Source organism: Cryptomeria japonica, chromosome 9 (genome assembly GCF_030272615.1).
Source record: "Cryptomeria japonica chromosome 9, Sugi_1.0, whole genome shotgun sequence".
Lineage (NCBI taxonomy): Eukaryota > Viridiplantae > Streptophyta > Pinopsida > Cupressales > Cupressaceae > Cryptomeria > Cryptomeria japonica.
The window spans coordinates 518,296,307-518,321,563 of record NC_081413.1 but is presented as its reverse complement, the minus strand read 5'-3'; the positions used below and the strand labels follow the sequence as shown (position 1 = coordinate 518,321,563).

At 36.7% G+C, this 25,257-nt stretch overlaps 1 protein-coding gene across 3 annotated transcripts in view; it reads left to right on the top strand.

Moving 5' to 3' along the window:
- Positions 1-25,257, top strand: part of LOC131066909 (uncharacterized) — a 146,480-nt gene that overhangs the window by 65,965 nt on the left and 55,258 nt on the right. For all 3 annotated transcript variants that reach the window (XR_009111747.2, XM_058001808.2, XM_058001807.2), the window contains exons 15-17: positions 20,554-21,124; positions 21,312-21,534; positions 23,649-23,719. Coding sequence is in view for 2 of the 3 variants with exons in the window: in XM_058001808.2 (XP_057857791.1) it covers positions 20,554-21,124; positions 21,312-21,534; positions 23,649-23,719 (865 nt within the window). In the remaining variant the exon portion in view is untranslated. The remainder of the gene's footprint in view (positions 1-20,553; positions 21,125-21,311; positions 21,535-23,648; positions 23,720-25,257) is intronic.

The window sequence follows — 25,257 nt, the reverse complement described above, 5'->3', positions numbered from 1 at the left end:
CGCTTTTGTGGAAAAATAAAAAATATAGATGATTTTTGAGGAGAAAATCGAAAAAACCCAAACACGTTTTTGAGGAGAAAATAAAAAAAACCTAGACACAATTTTTGAGGAAAAATGGGAAAAGCCTAAACATGATTTTTGACAAGAAAATCGAAAAACCTAGACATGATTTTTGAGGAGAAAACCGAAAAAAACAACAATAAATTTGTTTAGAAAAATTTATAAAACCCAACAATAATTTTTTTTTGGAAAAAAACTATAAAACCCAACAATAATTTTTTAAGGAAAAAAATAATAAATACGATAAACAGAAAACCCTAGATCTGCCATGGAAGACTCAAAACTTGAAATTGTGTGCAAGAACCCGAAAGCCCTTGCTGCATACATAGGCCACCACCACAATTCCGCTACACCCACGATCCCTGTGCTTTTTGACATGAGCAGATTATAAAAACTCGATTGAAACAGGCATCACGCAGCGTGAAAAAGTTTGAAAAAACCCTAGCCACACGTAGGAAAAGTTCAAATGGTGCTCAAACAAACCCATCGCGATTTGCTAAAAGTCGCGGAAAAAACATAGGTGACTATGGTCGTGGGGGCTGGAAACCCTTACAAACTTGTCGAAAAATTGCTGTAGGTTGCAAAAAAACCTTTGCGTTGGAATACAGAGCTGTTGTGGACTGATAAAAATGTCTACAAGCAAAAAAAAGCACGATTCGTGGGAGAGCAAAACCGTGACAAAAAACCATAGCCTTAGCATGTAGAAACACTAAACCAGGTCGTGTGATGGTCAGAAACACAAAAACAGAAGAAAAAAAACTTTCATGTGAACACTTCACATGAACCCATGAAGAAAAAAAGAGGCTTGGACGTGGTCGGAATAGGAAGAAACTCATAGAAAACCCTTGAATTTTTTAAAAACTTCAGCCCACAAATTTCCAGATCTGCAAAAAACCTTACAAAAAAGGCACCATGAAACCGCTAGAGATTTTTTTCATTAAAAAAATCGATTAAAAAATTTCTGAAAAAAAAATTCCAGGTACAAAGCTACGATTTAAAATTTTTTTTTTTGCCAAAACTTAAAAAACCTCATTGATCCGCTTTGATACCATGTTATTACAAATCGAAATATATATATATATATATAATAGAGTTGAAAGGCTCTCTTTATAAGAGATTGCAAGAGGATGTTTCCTCCTTAATGGTCTTTGACTTTGAGATCCGTTGATGTAGTTCCTACTTCATAATGTGGAATCGCTTGTGCTCATGTCTTGGATTTGTGTTTGCCTCACTTGTTCACCATCATGGTGAAGTTTTCTTCATGTTTGTACTAGTCCTCATCTTGCTTTTGGAAATCCTCGTCTTGAAATCCTCTTCCAATCCTTGAAATGTTGATCTTCCTCATTTGCATTTGTGATGTTGTCCTTGCAATATGCTAGTAGAGTCCTTTCTCCAAATCGTACCTTTATCTTCTTGACTTTGAACATGGCATTGTTTGAGTTTCTTCATTCATGCATTTCACTTGCTTGTCATCTTGGAGCTGATCCTTCATCACTTGTTGCTTTGAAGTGTTGAGCCCTTGGTATCCCTGCAAGTTGCATTCTCTTTCACTCCAAGCCTTGATCATCATGCTTCCCTTCCTTGTAGCAGACCTGCAAAACAAACAAATATTGAATCAAACACCTATGGAATAAACTTTGTTTCAGCCTTGGTGGGAAATCGATCATTGTAGGGACTAATTCAGTCCTTGAAACATTTGCATTATCTTTGTCCATTTCTTCACTCGGTGGAAATTCAATGCCTATAGGGACTACTTTGTCATTGATCTTGAATTGAATTGATTTGTCCCTTGGTGGAGAATCGATGGGTATAGGGACAAAGCATTTTGCACATTCCCTTTCACTCTTTTTGCAAATTCAGCCCTCAAGTGGAAATCCGACCCTCATCGGGACTCATTGTCCTTGAAAATTTTGTGTTGATTCGATCACCATTTGATGGAGTGGAAATTTGAACCTCATAGGGACTTTTTGTTCCCTACTTTTGTCCCAACTTGTGATAGGTAATTTGAACAATTAATTTTCCAGAATTAACTTAGGTTCTGATTTCAAATGATTTTCAGACTCACGAGCTTTCTAAAATCAGAAATTCAAAGTTATGAAACATAATTCTAGAAAATACAAGTCTTTGGATCAAAATCTAGAAATTTTGCCTTGAATAAACCTCATTTTCAAACTTAGGATAGGTCTGATTTCAATGTGTAAGTCTGAAAATGCCCTTCCAAACTCAGAAAATGAATGATATTGCAACCCAGTTCGTTGTTTCAGGTCTGATTTCTGATTATAAAGGTCTGAAACATCTCTAAAAATCGTGTTCTATCAGCTGGAAATCATCTCCTTCATGGCACAATTCATGTAGTTGATGCGACTTGCATTCATTTGGCTCGAAATGATGTGTTTTCAATTTGAGATCATGGCTGGTAATGGTGGTCTCAGCCAACAATGGCGCCTTTGGTTATGCTGCAAATACCTCCAATGGTGGTGCTATCAATGCCTTAGACAAAAATTGCACTCCCTTCCTCCTTAGGCGATTCCAATCCTTCCTTCCAGCTCACTTAGAGTCAAATCAGTGACTTAATGATATTTTAATGCTTGCTGGACTGTGTTCTTATCCAGCACTACTAGAATAATATCTTTATAGTTATTTAGTTAATGACCAATAATGTAACATATTGTACATATTAGATAGCTTCTAATTCTTCAATTTACGATTGTTACTTAATAGAAACATCGTCTCTGTGAATGCTATATGTACACTTCTATTCTTGTAATAAAATCATTGCATTCCGTAACAAGCACTTTACCTTTCATCTTCACCACACAGCGAACGTGGGATAAAAAAATGTGTTAATCCAGCAAGGTAGAAAATCGCTTTGCATTGGGACATTTAAACTTAGCTTGATTTCCCCTTTATTTCATCCACCAAATGGAATGGTGGAAATTCTCCATTCAAATTGATGCAGGAGCATCCCCGGTTTACAGCAGTCTTGCATCAACCAAAAACATTTCCTTTTTGTTTTGTTTGCAGTTTCAGTTTTCCTTTCTGTGTGTGTCTCGGTTTTGGTTCACCGGGTCCTGTGGAGTTGGATTCTACTTGAAGATATGATCATCTTTTTTGCTCTCAAACCACATCTTGTTTGGATCACTTTCCAGTAAGATATCGCTACTGGTTTCCTTGACAGTTTCTTGTTACCGGTTGTTCCTTTGTTACCGGTTGCCTGAGACCTAATCTGGTGATCTACCGAAACCTATTTCGAAGCTTGCGGAGCCTTGGACGTTGATCACGATGTTTCTTGGCGTGTGGTCGACCTTCTTCGTTTCATCCTTTGGACTTTTCAGAGGAATCTCTTGGCGGAGGCCAACCTTGTTCATTTTGCACGTTAGGTCTTGTTCTTCGGGTTTTGATCCTTTTTGGCCGACTAGATCCTTTGGATGTATATATATATTTGTAATCATGCTTTAGAATGTAATCAATCAGAGAATTAAGAAGTATCGGATAGATAGACTGTGCCTAGAAGATAAATCTTTCGATTCAAGGTCCTGGTGTGACCTATTCTACCAGGCCTGTATGCCAGTTGGATGTAATCAAATTTCATGCAATAAAACTATCTGTTTTGCATTGCCTACATCATATTTGTTTCCGTTGTGTTTAGTCTTGTTGACCAGTTTGGACTGATCTCCTTGAGGTCCCTCCTCATCGGTGACTGCTTCAAGTGTTGATTTTGTAACTAGGTTAGAAAATAAATAGGATTCGGATTGCCTTAAGGCATCATCCGAATCCTTATAGGGCAGGGTCCTATCTATTGTATTTATGTGTAAAACAAATAGGGCTGGCCCCCTTATATCCTCCACGCCAAACATAAAAGAAACTCATGCTTCATTATAGGGCCGACCCTATATTGAAATGTACTAAGTTAAGCCTACACTCCAAACGTGTAGACCTATCCACATCATCGTTATATGCAAAATGGTTTTAGCGCCCAAGGATAAATGGGCCGACCTAGAGATAAGTAAAAAGATGAACCTCATATATATTTCAGCTACTTGCAAGGTTTAAAGAGACACACACATTCAACGAATATTATCTTTGTTATCAAGCAGCGAACTACCTTCAGTGATTAGCGAATTTCATCTAGTGAACAGCGAACATATCCAGTGAACAACGAACATATCTAGAAGACAGCGAACATCATCAATACACAACAAACCCTATTGGTATTTCAGTGATAGCATAGCGAACTTGCTCAGGAGCACAATGATCACCTTTGGAGGTCTGCAAATTCCATTTAAGGGACATCGAACTTCATTCTTGTGACTGTAACATCGGCAGATAAGCTCTCTATTACAGTGTGCCCTAGGTTAGAATTATTACTGTGATTAGTTTAGCTTCAAGTGTGAAGCTCATTGTAAATTCAATTGGTTATTGCCTAATCAGATCTGAGGATCTGTTGTTGCTAGGTTTTTCCTCCTAGAGAGAGGTTTTCCCAGGGTACTTGTGTCTTTGTGTTCATTTTGCTTATCTCTATTTATCAACAAACAATCTAATTAGGAGCTAATTCTGATTTCTGGGTTCTTATATTAATCTGAAAGGCTAATTTCAACATCAAGTGGCATCAGAGCGAAGTTTTCGTTCCAGAGGTTGTGTGTCCTGAATTTTTGTTGTAGGGTGGCAGATTGCGGATCCAACTTACAATTGTAGAGGACTAGCGTGAAACGATGGCGCGAAGAGGAACTAGGAATGGTGGAGCGTGTGGGAATGCAGACCTTGCTGTGATGGAGATGTTGCTAGGAATAGCAACCCGGTTAGAAGCTGTGGAGACAGCTCAGAGAAGAGGTCGACATATTGAGGATGTAAGCGAAGATGAAGGAGAAGAAGCCCCGATAGAACAAGTTAACCTATCGGTAGTTGATCTGGAGGAGGAAAGATTTTTAAGGGTTTTGAGTAGGGCGAACACTAAACCTCATTTTACCCCACCAGAATATGATGGGAAGTTAGATTTGGATGAATTGATGGATTGGATCTCGGAGATGGAGAAGTATTTTGATTTTGAAAACATTGTAGAAGAGAGGAAGGTGAAATATGCCTGTACCCGGTTGAAAGGTCATGCATCTCTTTGGTGGGAGCATTTGCAAGTTGATAGATAGAGAAGAGGTAAAGAAAAGATTAAGACATGGGATAGGATGATTGCTAAGTTAAAATCAAAGTTTGTCCCGATAAATTATTAAGTGGATTTGTTTCGGAAGTTGTAGAATTTGAGATAGAAGGAATCTAGTGTGAAGGAGTACACTGAAGCATTTTACAAGTTGAACATCAGATCCATACATGTTGATGATGAAGTTGAACAAATTGCAAGATATTTGAACGGATTGCGGATGTCTATACAAGATGAACTCAGTATGATCAAATTGGAGAGTGTTGAAGAGGCTTACCAGTATGCAATAAAGGCTGAAGAGAAATTGAACAAAAGACATGAGCAGAGACAAAGAGGTAGAGGTGGAAGGTTTACCGGAGGAAGATTTCAAGGAGGAAGAAGATATACCGGAGGAAGAGGAACCAGTACATACCAGAACAAGGGCAAGGAAGTGAGCAAAGAAGGTAATTCATATCGGAAGGATGATAGAACTTTCTACCAGAGGAGAGAATTGGATGGTTATCGAAATGAGAACTTTGGAAGACAAGACAAGAGGACACTTAGAGGAACCTGCTTTAAATGTAGAGGAAGACATCGTGCATTTGAATGTAAGAAGACAAAGGCTACCAGAAGAGCAGCAGTGGTGGAGGAAAACCCCACTGGATAAGACAATAAACCGGAAGATGGAAAACTGTTGATGATGAGGAGAGCTTTGTGTTATACCGGAGGAGATGAAGAGCCCGTTCAAGACCAGATGTAAGGTATCCCGTAAGTGTTGTAAAGTTGTTATTGATAGTGGTAGTTCAGATAATCTTGTTTCAGAGGAGATGGTGAATAAGTTGAAATTGGAGAGATTGAAACACCCTAAGCCTTATCAGATAGCATGGATTCAGGATGAACAAAAGTTGTTAGTAAGTGAACAATGTTTGGTAAAATTGAAAAGTGGGAATTATCATGATGAAGTTTTGTGTGATACTATGCCTATGGATATTTGTCATCTTTTGTTGGCAAGACCTTGGCAGTTTGATAGTCAAGCAACACATGATGGGAGGAAGAATACATACACTATTGTGGCCAATGGGATGAAACAAACCTTGTTACCTTTGGAGGAACCTTTGAAGAGTGAAGTCTGTACAAATACCAGAATCTGTCTAGTAGATGGAAGGAAATTCATGGATGGACTGAGACATGAGAATGTGTGTTTTGCCTTAATTCCTAAGAAGATTGAGAGACCGGAACCGGGGAACCGGAAGGAGAACATCCGACATAGATAAGAGATTTGCTGACAGAATATGAGGACATCATTTTAGATAATGTACCTGATGAATTGCCACCTGTTAGAAGTATTAGTCATTGCATGGACTTGGTTCCTGGAGCTAGTTTGCCTATTAAAGCTGCACACCGGTTGACACCGACAGAGAATGAAGAACTGAATAGACAAGTGCAGGAGTTGTTGAAGAAAGGTTTGATCAGGTAGAGTCTGAGCCCTTCTGCAGTACTAACAATATTAGCACCTAAGAAGAATAGAGAATGGAGGATGTGTACCGATTCAAGAGCAATAAACAAGATCACATTGAAATACCGGTTTCCTTTGCCTAGGATGGATGACATAACAGATTGTTTGAGTGGAGCAAAATACTTTACAAAGATAGATTTGAAGAGTGGATATCATTAGATCAGGATCAGAGAAGGTGATGAGTGGAAGACAACATTTAAGACAAATGAAGGATTATATGAATGGTTAGTGATGTCTTTTGGATTGACTAATGCACCGAGTACTTTCATGAGGCTAATGAATGAGGTATTGTAGAAATTCTTGGGTAAGTTTGTTATTGTGTATTTGGATGACATTCTGATTTTCAGTAAGACAAAAGAGGAGCATTTGTTGCAGTTAAGACAAGCTTTGCAAAGGTTGAGAGAAGAAAAGTTGCTGATCAATATCAAGAAGTGTACTTTCATGAAGGATGAGCTAGTCTATTTAGGATTTGTGATATCTGAGGATGGTTTGAAGATGGACCCTGAGAAAGTGAAAGCCATTGTTGAGTGGCCTACACCGGAAAGCGTTGGAGAGTTAAGATCATTTCATGGATTGGCTAGTTTTTATCGAAAGTTTATCAGAAATTTTAGTTCAGTTTGTAACCCTGTGATTGTGACCATGAGGGGAGATCAGAAGGAATTCAAGTGGACCACCAGAGCAAACAAAACTTTTGAATTGTTGAAGCAGAAAGTGACTGAGCAGCCTGTGTTGGCTTTACCGAATTTCAATAAGGTATTTCAAGATGATTGTGATGCAAGTGGAACAACAATAGGAGCAATTTTGAGTCAAGAAGGGAGAGCAGTAGCATATTTCAGTGAGAAATTGAATGATGCCCATAAGAGATATTCAGTGTATGATCATAAATTTTATGCCATTACTTGTTGCCAAAGGAGTTTGTGTTGTATACAGATCATCAAGCTTTGCAGTATTTGAACAGTTAGAGTAAGTTGAATCAGAGACATATGAGATGGGTAGAATTCTTGCAGAGTTACACCTTTGTGTTGAAGCATAGAAGTGGGAAATCTAACAAAGTTGCTGATGCATTGAGTAGGAGGAGGAGTTTGCTGACAAAGATGAGAGTGATAGTATTAGGTTTTGAAGATTTGAAGACCTTGTATGATGAAGACTCGGATTTTGCAGAACCTTGGAAAGCATGTAGAGAACCGGTTATGGTTGATAGAAGCAAATGATTGGATTATTTCATTCAGGATGGGATGTTGTTCAAGGGAGTTCAGTTATGCATACCTAAGAGTTCCATGAGAGAGAACCTAATCAAAGAGAAACATAGTGGAGGTTTAGCTGGACATTTAGCATTGATAAAATAGTTGTATTGGTGAGTGAGCAATACTTTTGGCCCCAGATTCATAAGGATGTTAGGAGATATGTGCAAAGTTGTAGAGTTTGTCAAGTTGCAAAAGGTAGTAGTGAGAATGTGGGATTGTATAAACCTTTGACAATACCGGTAAGACCTTGGGAGGATATAAGCATGGCTTTTGTACTTGGATTGCCTAAGACACCGAGAGGGAATGATTCTATATTTGTGGTAGTGGATAGATTTTCAAAGATGGCTCATTTCATATCTTGTAAGAAGACATCAGATGCATTACATGTAGTAGACCTATTTTTCATGGAAGTGGTGAGACTGCATGGATTACCTAAGAGCATAGTTTCAGATAGAGATACTAAATTTGTTGGCTATTTTTGGAGAATACTTTGGAAGAAGATGAAGATAGATTTGAAGTTCAGTTCTACTTTTCATCCACAGACTGATGGACAGACAAAAGTAGTTAACCGGAGTTTGGTAAACTTGTTGAGATGTTTAGTGGGAGATAAAACCGGAAGTTGGGATTTGATCCTTGCACAAGCAGAGTTTGCCTATAACAATTCAGTGAATAGAAGTACCGGAAAAACACCTTTTGAGATTGTTACTGGAGTGCATCCTAGAGGAATAGTAGAATTGAGAGACTTTAGCAGTGAAGCCTGGAAGAGTTTAGAAGCAGAAGATTTTGCAGATCACATGGCAGCATTGCATATTCAGGTTAGACAACATTTGGAAGACATGAATAGAAAATGTAAGGAGAAGGCAGATGAGAAGACGAAGAGGAGACATAAGGAATTTGAAGTTGGCGATGAAGTGATGGTATACTTGAGAAAAGAGAGATTCCCGGTTGGAACTTATAGTAAGTTGCAGATGAAGAAGTTTGGACCCTGTAAGATTTTGAGAAAGTTCAGTTCTAGAAATACATATGAAGTGGAGCTACCAGATAGTCTAAGTATTTCACCTATATTCAACATTGTAGATCTTCATGAGTACCATGAACTAGAATTCAGCGAGGACAATGTTGTAGACTTGGAGAAACAATTGCCTCGGAAGGAACCGGATCAGATTGAAGAGATTTTGGATAGTAGGATTGGGCGTAGTACCTGGAACAGTCAGTACAAAGAATATCTTGTGAAGTGGAAGAGAAGACCAGTTGAAGATTCATCTTGGATTTCTCAGGCAGAGGTAGACCGCCTTGGTTTCCCTCTGACCCCAGCAAAGTGAGAGGCTCACTTATTCATTAACCTCGGATGTCTGATGCAGGAGCATCCCCGGTTCACAACAATGTTGCATCAACCAAAAACATTTCCTTTCTATTTTGTTTGCAGTTTCAGTTTTCCTTTTTGTGTGTGTCCCAGTTTTGGCTCACCAGATCATGTGGAGTTGGATTCTACTTGAAGACTTAATCATCTTTCTTGCTTTCAAACCGCGTCTCGTTTAAATCACTTTTCGACAAGATATCGCTACCGGTTTCCATGACAGATTCTTGTTACTGGTTGTTCCTTTGTTACCGGTTGCCTGAGACCTATCCCGGTGATCTATCGGAACCTATTCCGAAGCTTGTGGAGCCTTGGACGTTGATCTCGATGTTTCTTGGCGTGTGGCCAACCTTCTTCATTTCATCCTTTGGACTTTTCAGAGTAATCTCTTGGCAGAGGCCGACCTTGTTTATTTTGCACGTTAGGTCTCGTTCTTCGGGTTTTGATCCTTTTTGGCCATCTAGATCCTTTGGATCAATATATATATTTGTAATCATGCTTTAGAATGTAATCAATCAGAGAATTAAGAAGTGTCAGATAGATAGACTGTGCCTAGAAGATAGATCTTTTGATTCAAGGTCTCGGTGTGACCTATTCTACCAGGCCTGTGTGCCGGTATGTTGTAACCTAGTTGTTACCGGTTGGATGTAATCAAATTTCATGCAATAAAACTATCTGTTCTGCATTGCCTCCATCTCTGTGTTTCCGTTGTGTTTACTCTTGTTGACCGGTTTGGACTGATCTCCTTGAGGTCCCTCCTCACTAGTGTCTGCTTCACAAATCATATTCATTTTGCATTTAAACTCATTCAATCTTGCAAAGGGGAAAATCGATGGCCATTGGGTCTTTGTTTTTCACCATAAATTTGCTTTTCCTTTCCTATTTTCTCTCAAGTCATTGGGACTGATTGTCCTTAAGAATCCCATGTAATTTTTGATATCCAGCCCCTTGGTAGAAAATCGATGGTCATCTAGACAATTTGCGTTGTTCAAATCATTGCAAATCAGCCTCAAGTGGAGATTCGACCTCCATAGGGACATCAATCCTTATAAAAAATTTGCTTGACTTGAGTGGAAAATCCAAGGTCATCGGGACTAATGGATTTGTATTACCTTTGCTCATTCACCCACTTGCAGCCTTATTCAGTTTCATCCTACTTTGCTCCACTCCACAATGAATGTGGGATAAATATTATAAAATACCAGCCTGGTGGAAAAACATGGGTCATTGGGACTAATGTATTTTTTACTTGTAAACTTTCTTCCCTGAGTGGAAATTCTCTAGTCATCGGGACTTTCGACAATATCACTTGCAAACATAGTCCTAGAGTGGAAATTGGACCTCCATTAGGACTTTCATGATTTTCACCTTTATTGCTCAGTGGAAAAACATCCTCCATCAGGGCTTTATGATGCATGATTTAATTGCTTAGTGGAAAAACGTTGTCAATTAGGACTAAGCTGATTTTCACACTTTAAAAAGCCCAAACTTACCCAATTTCATTGATTTGTGCAGTGGAAATTCTATTTCCATGGGGACTTTATGAATTTTCGCAAGTTTTCAAGGGTGGAAAATAGAGCTCCATTGGGACTTTGTGCATTTTGACTTGTTTCACCTCCTAGGAGTGTAAAAACGACTCCTATAGAGATTTTTAACGCTTTTGCACAAAATTCGCATCAATTTGCAACGTTTTTATCCCTTTTCGCTCGAATTTTAAGGCAAATTGAAACGCAACACCTAGAAAAATAAACTTACAAGCTAAGGCAACTTGACACTTGGATCATTTCCTTGCAGTTTTAACAACCTTTTGCATTTTGACATCGATACCCTCTCATAAGCAAAGACAAATGCTAGGAAATTATTGCTAAACTAAGACAACCTAGGCAAAACATCTACCCTAAAAAGCGAAAAAGTGGGGGTCCTATTGACGTGCGTTTTGTGACCACACCAACACAGAGTAAAGTTTCTCAATGGTCACCTTATCCTCTCTTAAAAAGCGAAAAAGTGGGGGTCCTATTGACGTGCGTTTTGTGACCACACCAACACAGAGTAAAGTTTCTCAATGGTCACCTTATCCTCTCTTGATCAAAATCATATTTATGCTAAGATTGCAGAAATATTATACAATGACTCCAAGGTTCCAACTACATACTAGGGACTTTACTGTGGATATCTACTTGTTTGGCTTTGATGTGTGCTGGTAATCCAAGGGGACTTACATTTGATCATTCTTTCACTTCTTTGCTGTGGCTGGAACTTCATCATCGGATATAGCAATTCTGTGATGCTTCTACTTAAAACGAATTGAACTGGAATGAACTAAAATTAAAGGGGAAAGAGTTTAGGAAGACTAAGCAAAATCTAAGAACATAGGAGACAATGATTACTTAAGTGAAATCAACCACACTTTGTTTCACCAACTTCGTACAACTACACAAAGGTGGTGCAATCTTCAAAGGTTGTGCCAGAAATTTTCATAACAACAATGAACACCATCAAAGAACAATGTTCATCCGATGATTCAAGTTAAACTTTCACATAAAATGGCTTAGACTAACCTTAAATATGGGCAATTTATTGCCCATATTGCTCTGAATGCTCCACCATCTCCAAAATCGGCCATATGCAATAAATGCTCCATTATCTTGCGATGCATTGACTCAGCTGCGACTTGGTCAAACGTCTGCCAGCAGTAAATGTGCCATCATGCCACCATGCATTCAATAGATTCTCGACATGCAAGTGGACCTGCCATCATAGGAACTTCTATAATTTTCTGGGTTGTGCTTTATTAATATGGAATATTCTCGTTCCATGTCACCAACTCATCCTTTAGAAGAATTTTGGCGCTCATCCTTTGACTGGAGTACATTTTCCACTATTTGAAGGAAATTTTACCTTGGAGGAAAATTCCTCGACACCTCCATCCTGGTGCCCTCCATCCAGTCTTGGGCGGAATTTTCTTGCTAAGGAGGATTTTCTCTTGGAGGAGAAAATTCCTCCGTTACCCCTATTTGCTGTCCATTTGGCTACTTGGGCGGAATTTCTCAATCATGAAAGAATTTTACACTTGGAGGAAAAAATCCTCTTCCTTGATTTGGCACTCTCCTTCATGTCTGGGTGCTAATTCCATGTGCTACAAGAATTTGTGCTTGGTAGGAAAACCCTCCATACCCTCATTCTGGCTCTCCTCACTAGACTTGGGCACCAAAAACACATGTAACAGGAATTTGGCCTTTGGAGGAAAATTCCTCCACAAGGCCATTTTGGCGCGCATCCATACTTGGGTGTTAAAGTCATATGATGTAGGATTTTGACCTTGGAAGGAAAATTCCTTCCTTAGCCATTCCCAATGCTCTATACTCAACCTTGGGCGCTGAATCAATGGTGTGTAGGAGTTTTGGTTTAAGGAAGAATTTCTCCTTGACCAAGTTTTGGTGTTCTCCAGCCCTGCCTGGGCACTTTGAGTCACATGGTGAAGGAATTTTGCTTGAGGAAACATCCTCAATGGCCTTTATTTGGCGCCTATGTTACCTCGAGTTTCCAGGATGGGGACGACAGGGGATGGTGGGACGCGTTTCCGGGACGACAATTTATTTTGCCAAATTTGGGGACAGATATGTAAAATATAGGGAAAATTTAAAATATATAGGAAAGTTCTAAATGTTCATATGAAAACATGGATATAGCATGCATATTGCATATATACATTATATTCATATGAAAACATGGATATAGCATGTGTATGATACTATGAAAACATTTTAGAATGTAAATTCTGAACTTACAACATTGTCAATACTCGATATGCAATTATGCATTCATAATTCAGAATTTCAATTCATTCACATTGTCAATATGCATATCATAATAGATATTAAAGAAATAACATACAAAATATCAAAATGCCCAAAGGCTACACTGCTGCCATATAGTTCTATTGTCAATTACGATATGAAAATCAAAATAGTACTAATGAATTAATATTTTATTATTTTGAATTCCTATTTATAATTTATTATTTATTAATTTTAAATTTTTAAATGTTTTACAATTAATTTATCAATTTAATATTTTCTATTTATAATATGAATTAATTTAAAGGTTTGATATGAATTAAATTTTAATAAATTTAAAATTTAATTAATGTTGCCTTTTAATTTTTTAATAACAATTTGAATTAATAGGGGCCGATATTAGAAAATTAAAAAAAAAAATTGAAAATATGACATTTTTTATTTTTTTAATATTTTTTAATAGTCTTAGATGTGGGGGAGGTCTTGCCGTCCTTGGGATGGATTGGGGACGTCCTAGCCGTTCCCAGCCGTCCTCGGGACGTACAGACATCCCCTAGCCGTCCCCTAGCCGTCCCCAAGTCCCTAAAACGTCCTCGGGACTGGGACAGGGGTTTTCAGGCCGAGGACGCGTCCTCTGGTTACATAGTTTGATGCCCATCCTCCATGCTTGGGCATGGATTTCATGTCGTGGAGGAATTTAGTCTTGGAAGGAAAATTCCTCCAAGACTCCACTTTGGCGCCCAACTACTTTTGGAACCTAATTTTGCCAAAGTAAAGGATTTTTTCTAGATTTTCTCCCAAACAACCATTTTTCACCTTTCTAGATTGGGATGCCATTTTTGGATGAAGTGGATTTTCGTGCCTTGCAAGATTTTTCAATGCTTTTTCCACTTCAGGAAGGAATTTCACACAACCGTTTTTTTGACCACTTGTCTACTTTTTCAACTTTCTGGATTTAGACAAAGATTTTAAGGAATGCTTTGCCTTCAGTGTCATGAGCACTGTCAGAGATGGACCTGCCAAAAATAGGCTTACTAAAAATAGTAAGTACTTTAAAACATCAAAATTAGGGCAAATCGGGACAATGCGAAACTTAACTAAAATAGAAGCTGCTAAAATAAGTAAGTTTTATTTTTGGCCAAATAAAGACAATCCGGGACACAGTGAAACTTACTAAAAATAGTAAGTGCTTAGAATTCGCTCAAATTTCATTGGTAGTTTCCTTGAAGGGCTCTGACTTCATTGCAACGTTCAAATTTCCAAAAACCCTAAGGAAAAGACCTCAAACCTAACTCTGAAGGGAAAAACCCTAAAATAGGCAAAACAAGTTCTAGACTTAGCCAAATTCGCTCAAACGAATTGCATACTTGATCAAATTTCATCAACAACACTTGCAAAACGAGGAGACCGAAGGGATTGCTGTGAAAAGACCTAAAGAACCAAAACCAAAAGACCAAGAGGACCTAAATAGTAGGGGGTCCCCATTTGCAATGGGGTGATGTGTGAAAACATCACAACTGGTCCTTATTTATAATGGGGCGATGTGTGAAAAGGTCACAACACGTCGCCAAGATGCTGAGATGGAAGAAGCTCCAATCTTCGGATTCTTGAAGGTTTCAATCTAAGAGAAAGAACAAACTCAAAATGACTCCAAATGAGCCTCGTGCTGCTCTTTAATAACCTTTTAAGAACTCTTTGAATTCTCCTTTTGATATGCCCTTTCTTTTTCTTTTTAATTTTAACTTCAACTCATGAAATATTAAAGTGGCCCTCATTGACATAAGTGATCACTCAAATTTTAGGAATTAGTGACCTTATTAAATAATTAAAACATAATTTTAATTATTTAATTATATTTCTAGGCAAAATAAAAGGGGACATTACAAGCACCTATTAGACTTTGCCAATAATGAGAACTAAAACAAGGAAAATAAAAAAACAGGGATTCTATTATTTAGAATCTTTGTTTGAAAAATCCTAAGTTGTCGATCTGGGTACGGATTACGGGTTTGGGTATGGCAATTTTTTTCCCTTGGGTATGGATACGTTCGTACCATACACACACACATTATATATGTGTTCAAATATCAAAATTATAAAATATAGCTATAATTGTATAGCTATAAGAAAAGTGATACTCATAAATCCATAATTGCCAAATAATACAATATTCATAATTTGCAAAATTGAGAATATTAAACAATGTTATTACACAATGAAAATTCAAATTACAATCCATATCTACTATCCATATTTATATCATCAGAAGAATCAAGGTCAACATGTGATTTCAACTTCATTTGAACCACAATCCATTAGATTGCCACTCCCACTAGCTACATCTATGTCAAGTCCAAGAGTTGCCTTATCTATAGAGACTTGGGCAAGCTATGCAACTGTAGCATCTAAATCAGCAACCTTAAAAACCAGCTAGGAGAAAAAATATGGTGAAAATGCAAGTCTCATGTTGAAAAAATGAGATGAAATGACAAAAAGAAGGAAAGTTGGGGCAAAATTAGGGTTGGAGGGAGGGGGGGGGGCTTTAATTTTTAAAATGTTTTTTTGACTTGGACCCTTTTTTGGACTCCTATGGCGCCAAAATTGCTTGGGTTCACCTAGGTTCAGCCTGGATTGGCCTAGTGTTTGGCTCAGACTCTAGGTTCGAACCTAGGGCCAAACCCAAACTTGAATGGAAACCGAACCTGTACCCAGACCCATACCCACAAATGTTTCAAGAGATAAATGAAACAGAAAACATATTTTATAAAAAAAATAACTAATTACCTAACCTTATGAAATAAAATTGATCAATAGAACCAAAAGTATTCAATTACTCTCTTCACTATTTGGTGCCTGTCTCTATTCTAACCTATGCTCTTAAGTGATGGTTGGGGACTTGGAGTAGTAAATGGATGATCGTACAATAGATAAATCAAATCTAGATCTGTGAATTACCATTAATTCTTGAAGGAAAAGGTAATGAAGGAATCATAGAAGTAGAAGAGTCTCCTTGACTTTGGCCTTTGGCTGCCATTTTTTCTCTTTTGTTTCTGTTAAGACCTTTTTCTCCTCAAAAGACTCTGAGTTTGGACCTTGTGTATAAGTTTAACATCCAATATTTTTTTTAATAGAAAAAGAATAAACTTAATTAACATTTTAATGAAAGATTCACAACTAACATTCAATTTCAGTTGAATGAACAGTTAATTAACTAACTTAACTACCAACTAATTGACTACTTCAACTGAAAGGAAAAATAACTGTCATATTTTAAAATAAAGTTATTTGAACTGTAAGAAAGATAAGGGTTTAGAAATTACATAGAACGATCTTTTGGCTGTTAATGGATGCATATCTTGGTACAACATGGGAGAGGGAGAGCATCATCAAGGGCTTTTCTGCCCAACCACGGACATAAGTCCCCTGTGCCTCCTCCTACTAGAAGGGCCCAACCCTTCATGACGGACACAGACTAAGGATAGATCAAATACCATTAAGCCATCTGAGCTTGGTGTTTAGAACCCATACAGTCTAGCTGGTCATACGCTATAGGTATCCTCTAACTAGTATGACTTCCTGGCTAGAGAGGTGTATCTGGTTCAAGTGAAATGAAGGTCGCATGCTAGCTATAGTGCCACCTTGGCCAAGGACTCATAATATAAGCACTTATAATGTGCAGTCATTGTTCACCACCCTTACTCGACATAATGAAAGGAGTACTTCTGACTCTCTAATAATTAAACAATATGGTTCAACTGATCAAGATCAACCCACTGGTTAATTCACTCAAGAAACAACTTGCAACAGTCATGAATGACCTTCATTGATAATAAATGAATATAAAGCTTAATGCTGATCACACAGTTTGACGACACGTATGTAACAAGGGGGCATGGATCTGTGTCTCAGATCCAACTTAATAAGAAGACACAGAAAATCATTCCAGAACGACAGAATGTGGAGGAATCTGAATACATACACATGCCATTAAATTTCCACCCTCTGACTTATTTTCTCTAAACGAAACATAACTCAGACCTTCATACTTAATTAGATACTCATTGCATAATCTACGATTTGTTTCTTAATTCAGAAATACCAATTGATTGTAACTTTAGAATCATTATTTCTCTTATCATTGATTAATAACATGCAGGGAATAGTCCACGAAATTTCATGTCACAAGTTGGTATTACGACTGTTGATCTGCACTGTATTGCCATGAAGAGGGAATCAGGCGTATGTACAGGTCTTTGGAACACAGAATAATGTAATTGCAAGCCCATGTAATAATTCATACTTCCGGAAATAAAAGATACAGTACCCTAAATTCTTAATATCTAATTTTTGGTATCCATTTGAACATTTAGCATTATCAATATCCAGATAAGAATTGTAAGTAGGAAAGACACAGATTTGTGCTTGGGATGAAAAATGTCTCTAGTCACTAGTCTCCTCACAGTGCATGGTCAGATCAACCAAGCAAGCGACTGCCAGAGATTTAATTCTTCTTAAATCCACCAGGCCAAGACAAAAACAAAAGACTTATTCTGAAAATTCCCTTCCCGATATCCCAAAGCTTAACCAGGCAATACTTCTATTCTATTTTACCCCCAAAACGTTAACCCCCTCACTACACAAAAGTATGGCTATAAATATCTTCATGTATCAGCAGCTTCTGCTCCAAGAAGAGGGAGCATGAATAGGAGAAAACGATATTCGATACAGCTTGCGCACGAGGGAGGTGGTGTAACATTTTGCAAAGAAAAGAGCCTCCACAAAGAATAACGCATACAAGAAAATAACTCCTACCTGACTCACTTAGTCAGCAATGGTAAAAGTAAAAATAAACAAAGATAACATTAACCACAGTATTTACGTTCGCCCAAGGTACTGAAGAACGTTAAATACATTCAAGGAATAAAGAATGTTATTTAATATATATATATATATATATATAAAATTAGAATAATTAATTCTTTTAGTCAGTTACCTTTTTAGTTGTTCTATGACTGGTCATTTAGTTTGTCATTTAGCTTTTTAGTTCGTTTAGTCTTTTAAGTGCAACTATTGCTTCTTTTATAAGAAGGCAGAGTTAGCTGTTTAGCTTCTTTTAGCATTTAAAGCTTTTTAGCTTCATGTTGAAGCTTTAGTTTTACGGTTCGTTCTTTTTAGAACACCGTCTTGTAATTCCTTTATATACGTTGTATATTTGTACTTAATTCATTCAATTATTTTACACACACACACACACACATATACTCATAATTAATAATTAATTAATTAATTATCTAATTAAGAACTAGGATGCATTACTCACTCGAAGAAGACCCAAGACATCATGATAAACATTGACTACCAAGCGACACACAAGACGACAAGACAACCTTTAACCAAGGTGGTGACCAACTAGGAACACAACTCAACTCCGAGCTCAGGGCTTAATGCCAATTGTTCTTTTCCAAAGTCTGCAATCCGCTCCTTGATGATACTCTCCTTCCCTCCTGAGGGTGTTGCACATCCTGCATACACTTGGTTATATTAAAAACCAGTTAGTCACAGTTTGACTGTATTAACGGTTTTTATAAATAACAATAACAAAATAATTTCATCATTCAATTTCCAACTGTTAAGAATTTCCATTCATAGTGAAAGCAAAACAATATCATTGATTAACTAATCTCAAAAGCATAATAAGCATTTTTCCAAAGTCACAGAAGAGGGATGTAACAATAACATTAACTGACACTTGTGTGCACAGGGATCTCGCCTAGGTATGTGTGCACATTAAAATTTGAGGAGATTAATGCTGTTCCCACTAATTTTCAGTTTGCAATAATTGCAAACCAAGTCCCATTTCTTGGCCCTTGGGGTGGCATGTTTCCATCTAAAATTTTTAACAATTGGTGCCAACATTATAGCAATATGTTAATTTTAAATAGGCTGCAAAAGAAAGTAAAGAAAAACATCTAAGATTTGTAGATGAAAAGAGAGAAAATCAATTATGGAACAAGAAAAAAAAAGGAAAAATGAAGTTTGTTTCCCACTTTATGAATTCAAAATGGAAAAAAATAACAACATAGAAGAGATACCAAATGAAAAAAGAAAAGAGTCAAATTGCTTTTTCAAATTTGATGAAATGGATGGTCTGATGCTCCAGATTAGTGGAGGGCTCTGCCAAATGCATTGTGGGTTGCTACAAACCTGCACATGCTCAATGTAATCAATGTTTGCTGCCCAATCTGCTTACTGTTTTTGGCTCCAAGTATATTTTTTTTACTTGTTTCTGAGTGCAAATGATATGAATGGAATATTGATGTGTTGTAGATGCTTCTTAGGGTATTAGCCTATAGGTTTTAGTTTTTAATTTTTAAATTTATTTATTTATTTCTGATTTTTTTACTTTCCGCTGGGTGAATCTACCCCTTGGGACTTGGCCAGTCCTGTGAGTTTACCCAGACTGGTCAGGATTCATCCCTGAATACTTGGACCTTGCCAGAGCAGGCTTGCCTCAGGACAGGGTGAGTCCTGCTTCACTTTACTCAATAAGCTCCACAATTTTTAGTAAATTGTTTCCAATTTAGATTTTTCATGGCCTCTTCTTAAAGTTGGAGGGATTTGATGTGCGAGTTGGCTCCTCTTTTAGTATCTTGTTTGGCATTGATTAATTTTCTGCTTTTTTCCCTATTCCATGCCTATATTGAGGGATTTGACAGCATGTAAACTAATTGATGCAATATTTCTCTTTCATCCATATTTTTTGCTATGGATCCCTTATTTGGGAAATTTGATTTACAAGTATCTGAACTTGCCTATCTGGTTGTTATGGTGCTTTAGCTTACAATTATTATTTAATACTACAGCTTCACTGTACAACAAAACTGTTCTAGTTGGATGTTCTTTGAAACTTTGGGTTGATAACTTGATTGTTATGAGGCTTTGTTGAAAATAACTCATGTAGTTTTGAAGACAGGCACAAGGAAGTTATGCAGAAATTTTAATTTATTGGTAAAATTAATTAACTATTATCAAGTATTACAAACTTCATGTTTTCATAACTAACATTTATGCATATGTTAGGTATAGTTTGCAAGAAGTCTATTTCTTGTCCTTGAAATCAAGGGTCAGTGCAACAGTTCCACTTCCCTTTCGGATTGTTAGCATTTTGTAATATGTTAAAACTCAGGTCTTGCCAAAACTGCTGTATGTGGTTGTAGAGAAAGCAACCTGTACAAAGGATATTCTGCTTTTTGTGTCTTATTGATATGATATTATGAAGCTTCACCGAGTCTTAGATTTCTATTCATGCTATTATTTTACAAGTTATAGTTTTCATTAACAATCAGTAATAAGGTAAATGACTATGGGATATTTGCTGTAGTCATTTGAGAGGGAACACATTATGTTTGCAGAATATGTTTCTAATCAATGATTTGATATCTTTGATACAGGTGGTGAAGTTTCTGGCAGTGAAGTGTCTGACCTAGAGGATAATGATACAGCTAGTGAGGATGAATCAGATAACAATTTAGCGGGAGATCCTGCCTCCAGCATACACATACGTGATAATTGTGTTGATGAACACAGGCTTGATACTAACACTGCATCCATCAAAGATGATGGAAATGCTGGGACAGAACATTTGAACATTTTAAAGGAGGTTGACATAGCAAAGAAAGTACTCAGCAATATCATTAATTCTCATGCAAAAGAGGATAGCACCTTGATTTCAAGTGTTCAAAATAACTTCGAAGAGTTCACTGGAGCAAAGGCCACAATTCCTGAAAATAAAATGATTTCCATCAGTAAAACTACAAATGTGGATTTCAAAGAAGAAAATGCTAACAGAGGAGCAGAAAAGTCTGTTCAAAAGGGTTCTTGCACACAAAAAGATGAGAGCTTACAGAAAACAATATTTATAAGTAATCTTCCGTTTGACATTAATAGCGACGAGTTAAAAACACGATTCTCAGTTTTTGGGAAAATTAAATCTGTTCACCGTGTTCTTCATCAACTTACAAAGTATGCTAAAGTTATTTTCATTTTTTCATTTTACTATTATTTAATTCTTGATTATGGTTGTAAATTTTCCAGGCTTAAGTCATCATTGAGTAGTGTGAAATTGTGAATAGCTATTTGGAATGCTTTTAGTTGTTCTATGTTGCCAGAATAGTCTTTGCGTCTAATAATGGTGAATTTGATGTTGAAGGCGACCAAAGGGTACAGCATTCATTGAGTATGAAACAATAGAAGGAGCTGAAGCTTCTATATTGGCTGCAGAAACAAGACAGGGCTTAGCAGATTCAGGAATCACTATAAAAGGAAGACCATTGACAATTTTGAAGGCTATAGATAAAACATCAGCTGGTCAGAAGGCAAAAGAGAAGGTAGAAAAGGAGGTTCATGATCATCGCAACCTCTATCTGACTAAGGTGAGATGATATGATGCTATTGTTATTTTATTGTCAATATCTTCATTTTGAAGAGAACATGATTATATTGAGAGGGGGGTGGGGTGGGGAGGTGAATCAGTAGAAAACAATTCTCTACTTTTTTCAAACTTAATACCATAGGCATATCAATTACACAATATCAACAACATAAGATGCAACAATTATGCAACACAAGTTGAACACACAATTTACATGGAAACCCTTAGTGGAGAAAACTATGGCAAAATATTGTTAATATAAATTCTTCTGTACAACTTTGTAGGCACCAATCCACAGGAGACACCAGTCCGCTCAATTTGTAAAACTATGGCAAAATATTGCTAATATAAATTCTTCTTTACAACTTTGTAGGCACCAACCCACAGGAGACACCAGTCCACTCAATTTGTTGGCACCAACCTCCAGAATTTGTAGGCACTTACCTCCACAATTTTTAGGCACCAACCTATTTTTAAACAAATTCGTCAAAATATGATATTGTCTTCACAAAGATCTGATTATGAATGCACTTTCTTTCACTCCTTTGCTTGTGGATGAACTAACAATTATCACACATGTACTCTCCTTCATGACTTGGTTTTTAGATGATGTAATCACTTCCCTTCACAAGTCTTCTTGATAATGATGCAACTACTTTTCTTACACAAACTTTATTTCAAATAATGCAATGCTTACCTTGATAATTCTGCCCTAAGGTCTGCTCCAATTTCTCTTACAAATCTGCCCTAAGTGTCTGTCATAAATCAGTCTTTAGATCTGCTATGATTCCTTTCTCAAAAACTTTCCTCAGATTTGCAACAAAAACACTTAATACGGTCTGCTAAAATCTGCAATAATATCCTCTTAGATCTGCTCAAGAATGTCACTCAAGTTTTCTCCAATATACCTCAAAAATCTACCTTAATAATCTGCTATAATGCTTCTTCAGGTACTGCTTTATATCCTCCTCGCAAATCTGGTATAAGCTCTCTTATAAAATTTCTTAAGACTTGTAGATCTCCTTAAATCTTCTCCTAATCTGAAAGATGTTCAATAATTTCTTGCATACTACTTCTCCTTCTTTCCTTGTTTATACCCCACATCATGTCACTTCACCCAAAAGGGGTGACTCTTCACAAGGGGTCAGCCACACTTGGGATAAAACAATTTATTTTATTTTAATTCTTCAAGGAGAGTCGGCCCAAACAAAACACAATTTATTTTCAAAAACACCAAGTAGGGTGCTTAAGCATGAGTTTGGCCCTTAGCAAAGATGAATTTATTTAATTTATTTTTAGTTCTTGTATGCAAGTTGGACAGCATAGATTTAACTGTCTTGGGCACCCAATAAGGATGTCAGCCAACATATAAATCATTTTGTACCAGCATTTAAATCATTTTGTGGTTGGCCAAATATATGCATTAACATTATTAGATATTCTTGCAAAGGTGGTCGGCTAGCAATAATAATTAAATATTACTTTTAATTTGCTGTTGTTAAGTGTTTCCTTCCATAATAGCTGCTGCATATTAACAAAGATAATCACTGTCTTAAAAGGATGATAATCGCTGCCGTTTGTATTAACATGCATAATCACTATTTTCATTAATTGCTGCTTTAACAATCTTTCTCTTGTATCTAATAATTGCTGCTCTTAAACTTCTTTATCACTGCATTTGTCATGGTATCAAATCATGAAGTCAGCTGGCATATTAAATGAACTTGGGCAATGCATATGTGAATTGATGAGGGCAAACAGCAACTAGAATGCACCTTGATTAAACAAATTCCTTCACCCTTTTGCAAATCAATGACAATATGTAATTTAAAGCATAACAATCCAAACTCATGTACTTTCAACAAGTGTGCGAGCATCATCCTCTATGTTCACCTATCTCCATGATCCTTCGGCATCAATGACGACATGACATCAGTAACAATTAATCTTCTCATCTTTGACATCAATGACAAGCCCAACACATTTGGCAAGGTTCCTTTGTACAATGGCTTTAATATTTATTTATGCTTTTTGTTCAGTATGTACTTCTTAAATATGGTGGAGTCATTTGACTTGTTATTTATTTACACATGCTTATTTCTTTAACCTGAATAGGAAGGTCTTATTTTAGAAGGCACACCTGCTGCTGCCGGAGTATCGAAAGAAGATATGTCTAAGCGTCAAATGTAAGACATCTGAGCCATGTTATTATATAAATTTCAAGGGTGCAGGCCTGCCTGTATGAGTAGTATTACTTCATTTGGTCTGACAGCAATGCTTTCATATGTCCATGAGGTCAATAGTGTTATGTTTGATTTGGAATTTTCATCTTCAAAAGGATGACTATTTTTCATGGTTTGTTACCTTTGATATTTGCATGGATAAATTTTTTTGTTAAATTTTCATGACACACTCGATTTTCCTGTTTTTCTCTTGCCACTTATGTGGGTGATCTCTTGTTGAATCGTAATTCTTTACTTTTGTTCTTCCCCTTTGTGGAGCCTTTCTAGGTTTCTCTTCCTAGAACTTTCTATTGTAAATTGCTGTTCTCTTGAGTTCCATTGACCCACTTTTGGTTATCTGTGGGCATTAATATAATAATAAATAATTTCTCAATTGGATGGAATTTTGTACAGTGGGATGATGATATACTCATTTGTTCACTTATCTCTCTGAAATGTAGTATTTTTTATATATTAAATTTTTCTTCTCAGAGAGGAACAGCATTGATTTTGTGCTTGCTTTTTTTGATATATTTTTTCTATAAATATCAAAAACTAATATTGGTTTAAATTGCTGCTCGAGTCCTGAATATCACCATCAATCTATGCCTCAGCTGAAGTTTTTGGTATTATTGCAATTTTGGCGTCCAGGGATTCTGCCATTGTTTCTGCACTTATTTTTCTATATACAAGTGCTTTTCCTTTTGAGAAGAATCCACTAAGTTATTGTGCTATGGAATTTCTCATTGCATTTGTCTTCACTTCCTCCTGTGATTCTTTTAGTAAGAAGTTGCCTCTAGGCTTGAGCAGTTTGAAGATAATTTGGGGATTTCTAAGTGGAGAAAACACCAATATTACATAAATAGATCAATAGGAGTTTGCAAATTAGTTGGCTCCGGTAGTTGGTAACTTGATCCTGCAGGAATGAGAAAATTTATTATACTCATTTATTTGTTCCATTGAATGTATTGGACGGAAATGCACATTTTACTATTTTTTCCTAAGGAATTTTTGGTGTGATGGGCTGTGGATGTCCTCTCTAAAAATTATAGCAGGGAAGGGCAATAGATAAAGGAGTTCTTTGCAAAAGATTGGCCTGTTTTGGAATTTTTTTTCTTTATTTATATTACTGCCTAATCAGAATGTCACCTATCTAAGCTGCCCAGATTCAGCGGATGGTAGTTGAAAAACTAATTATGAAATGATGTATAAGAATTACATTTCAAATGGAACTTTCACAAATTAGTTAATAGAAAAATTGCAAATACTTAATACTAAGATTTAAGGTTTTAATTTTAAATAGTTGAATACTAAATAAAATTTGACAAATGAAATTGTCAAATTGGAGATTTTCTTTATATTGAAAATATTATAAAGATGATTGCAATGAGTAACATGATATCAAAATAAGTACAAAATGTCAAAATGTAGTGAAGGGAGGCCTCTAGTCATCCCCAAACTCCTTATCACTGGAATTACTAGACTCCTCATGGTCAAGCTCT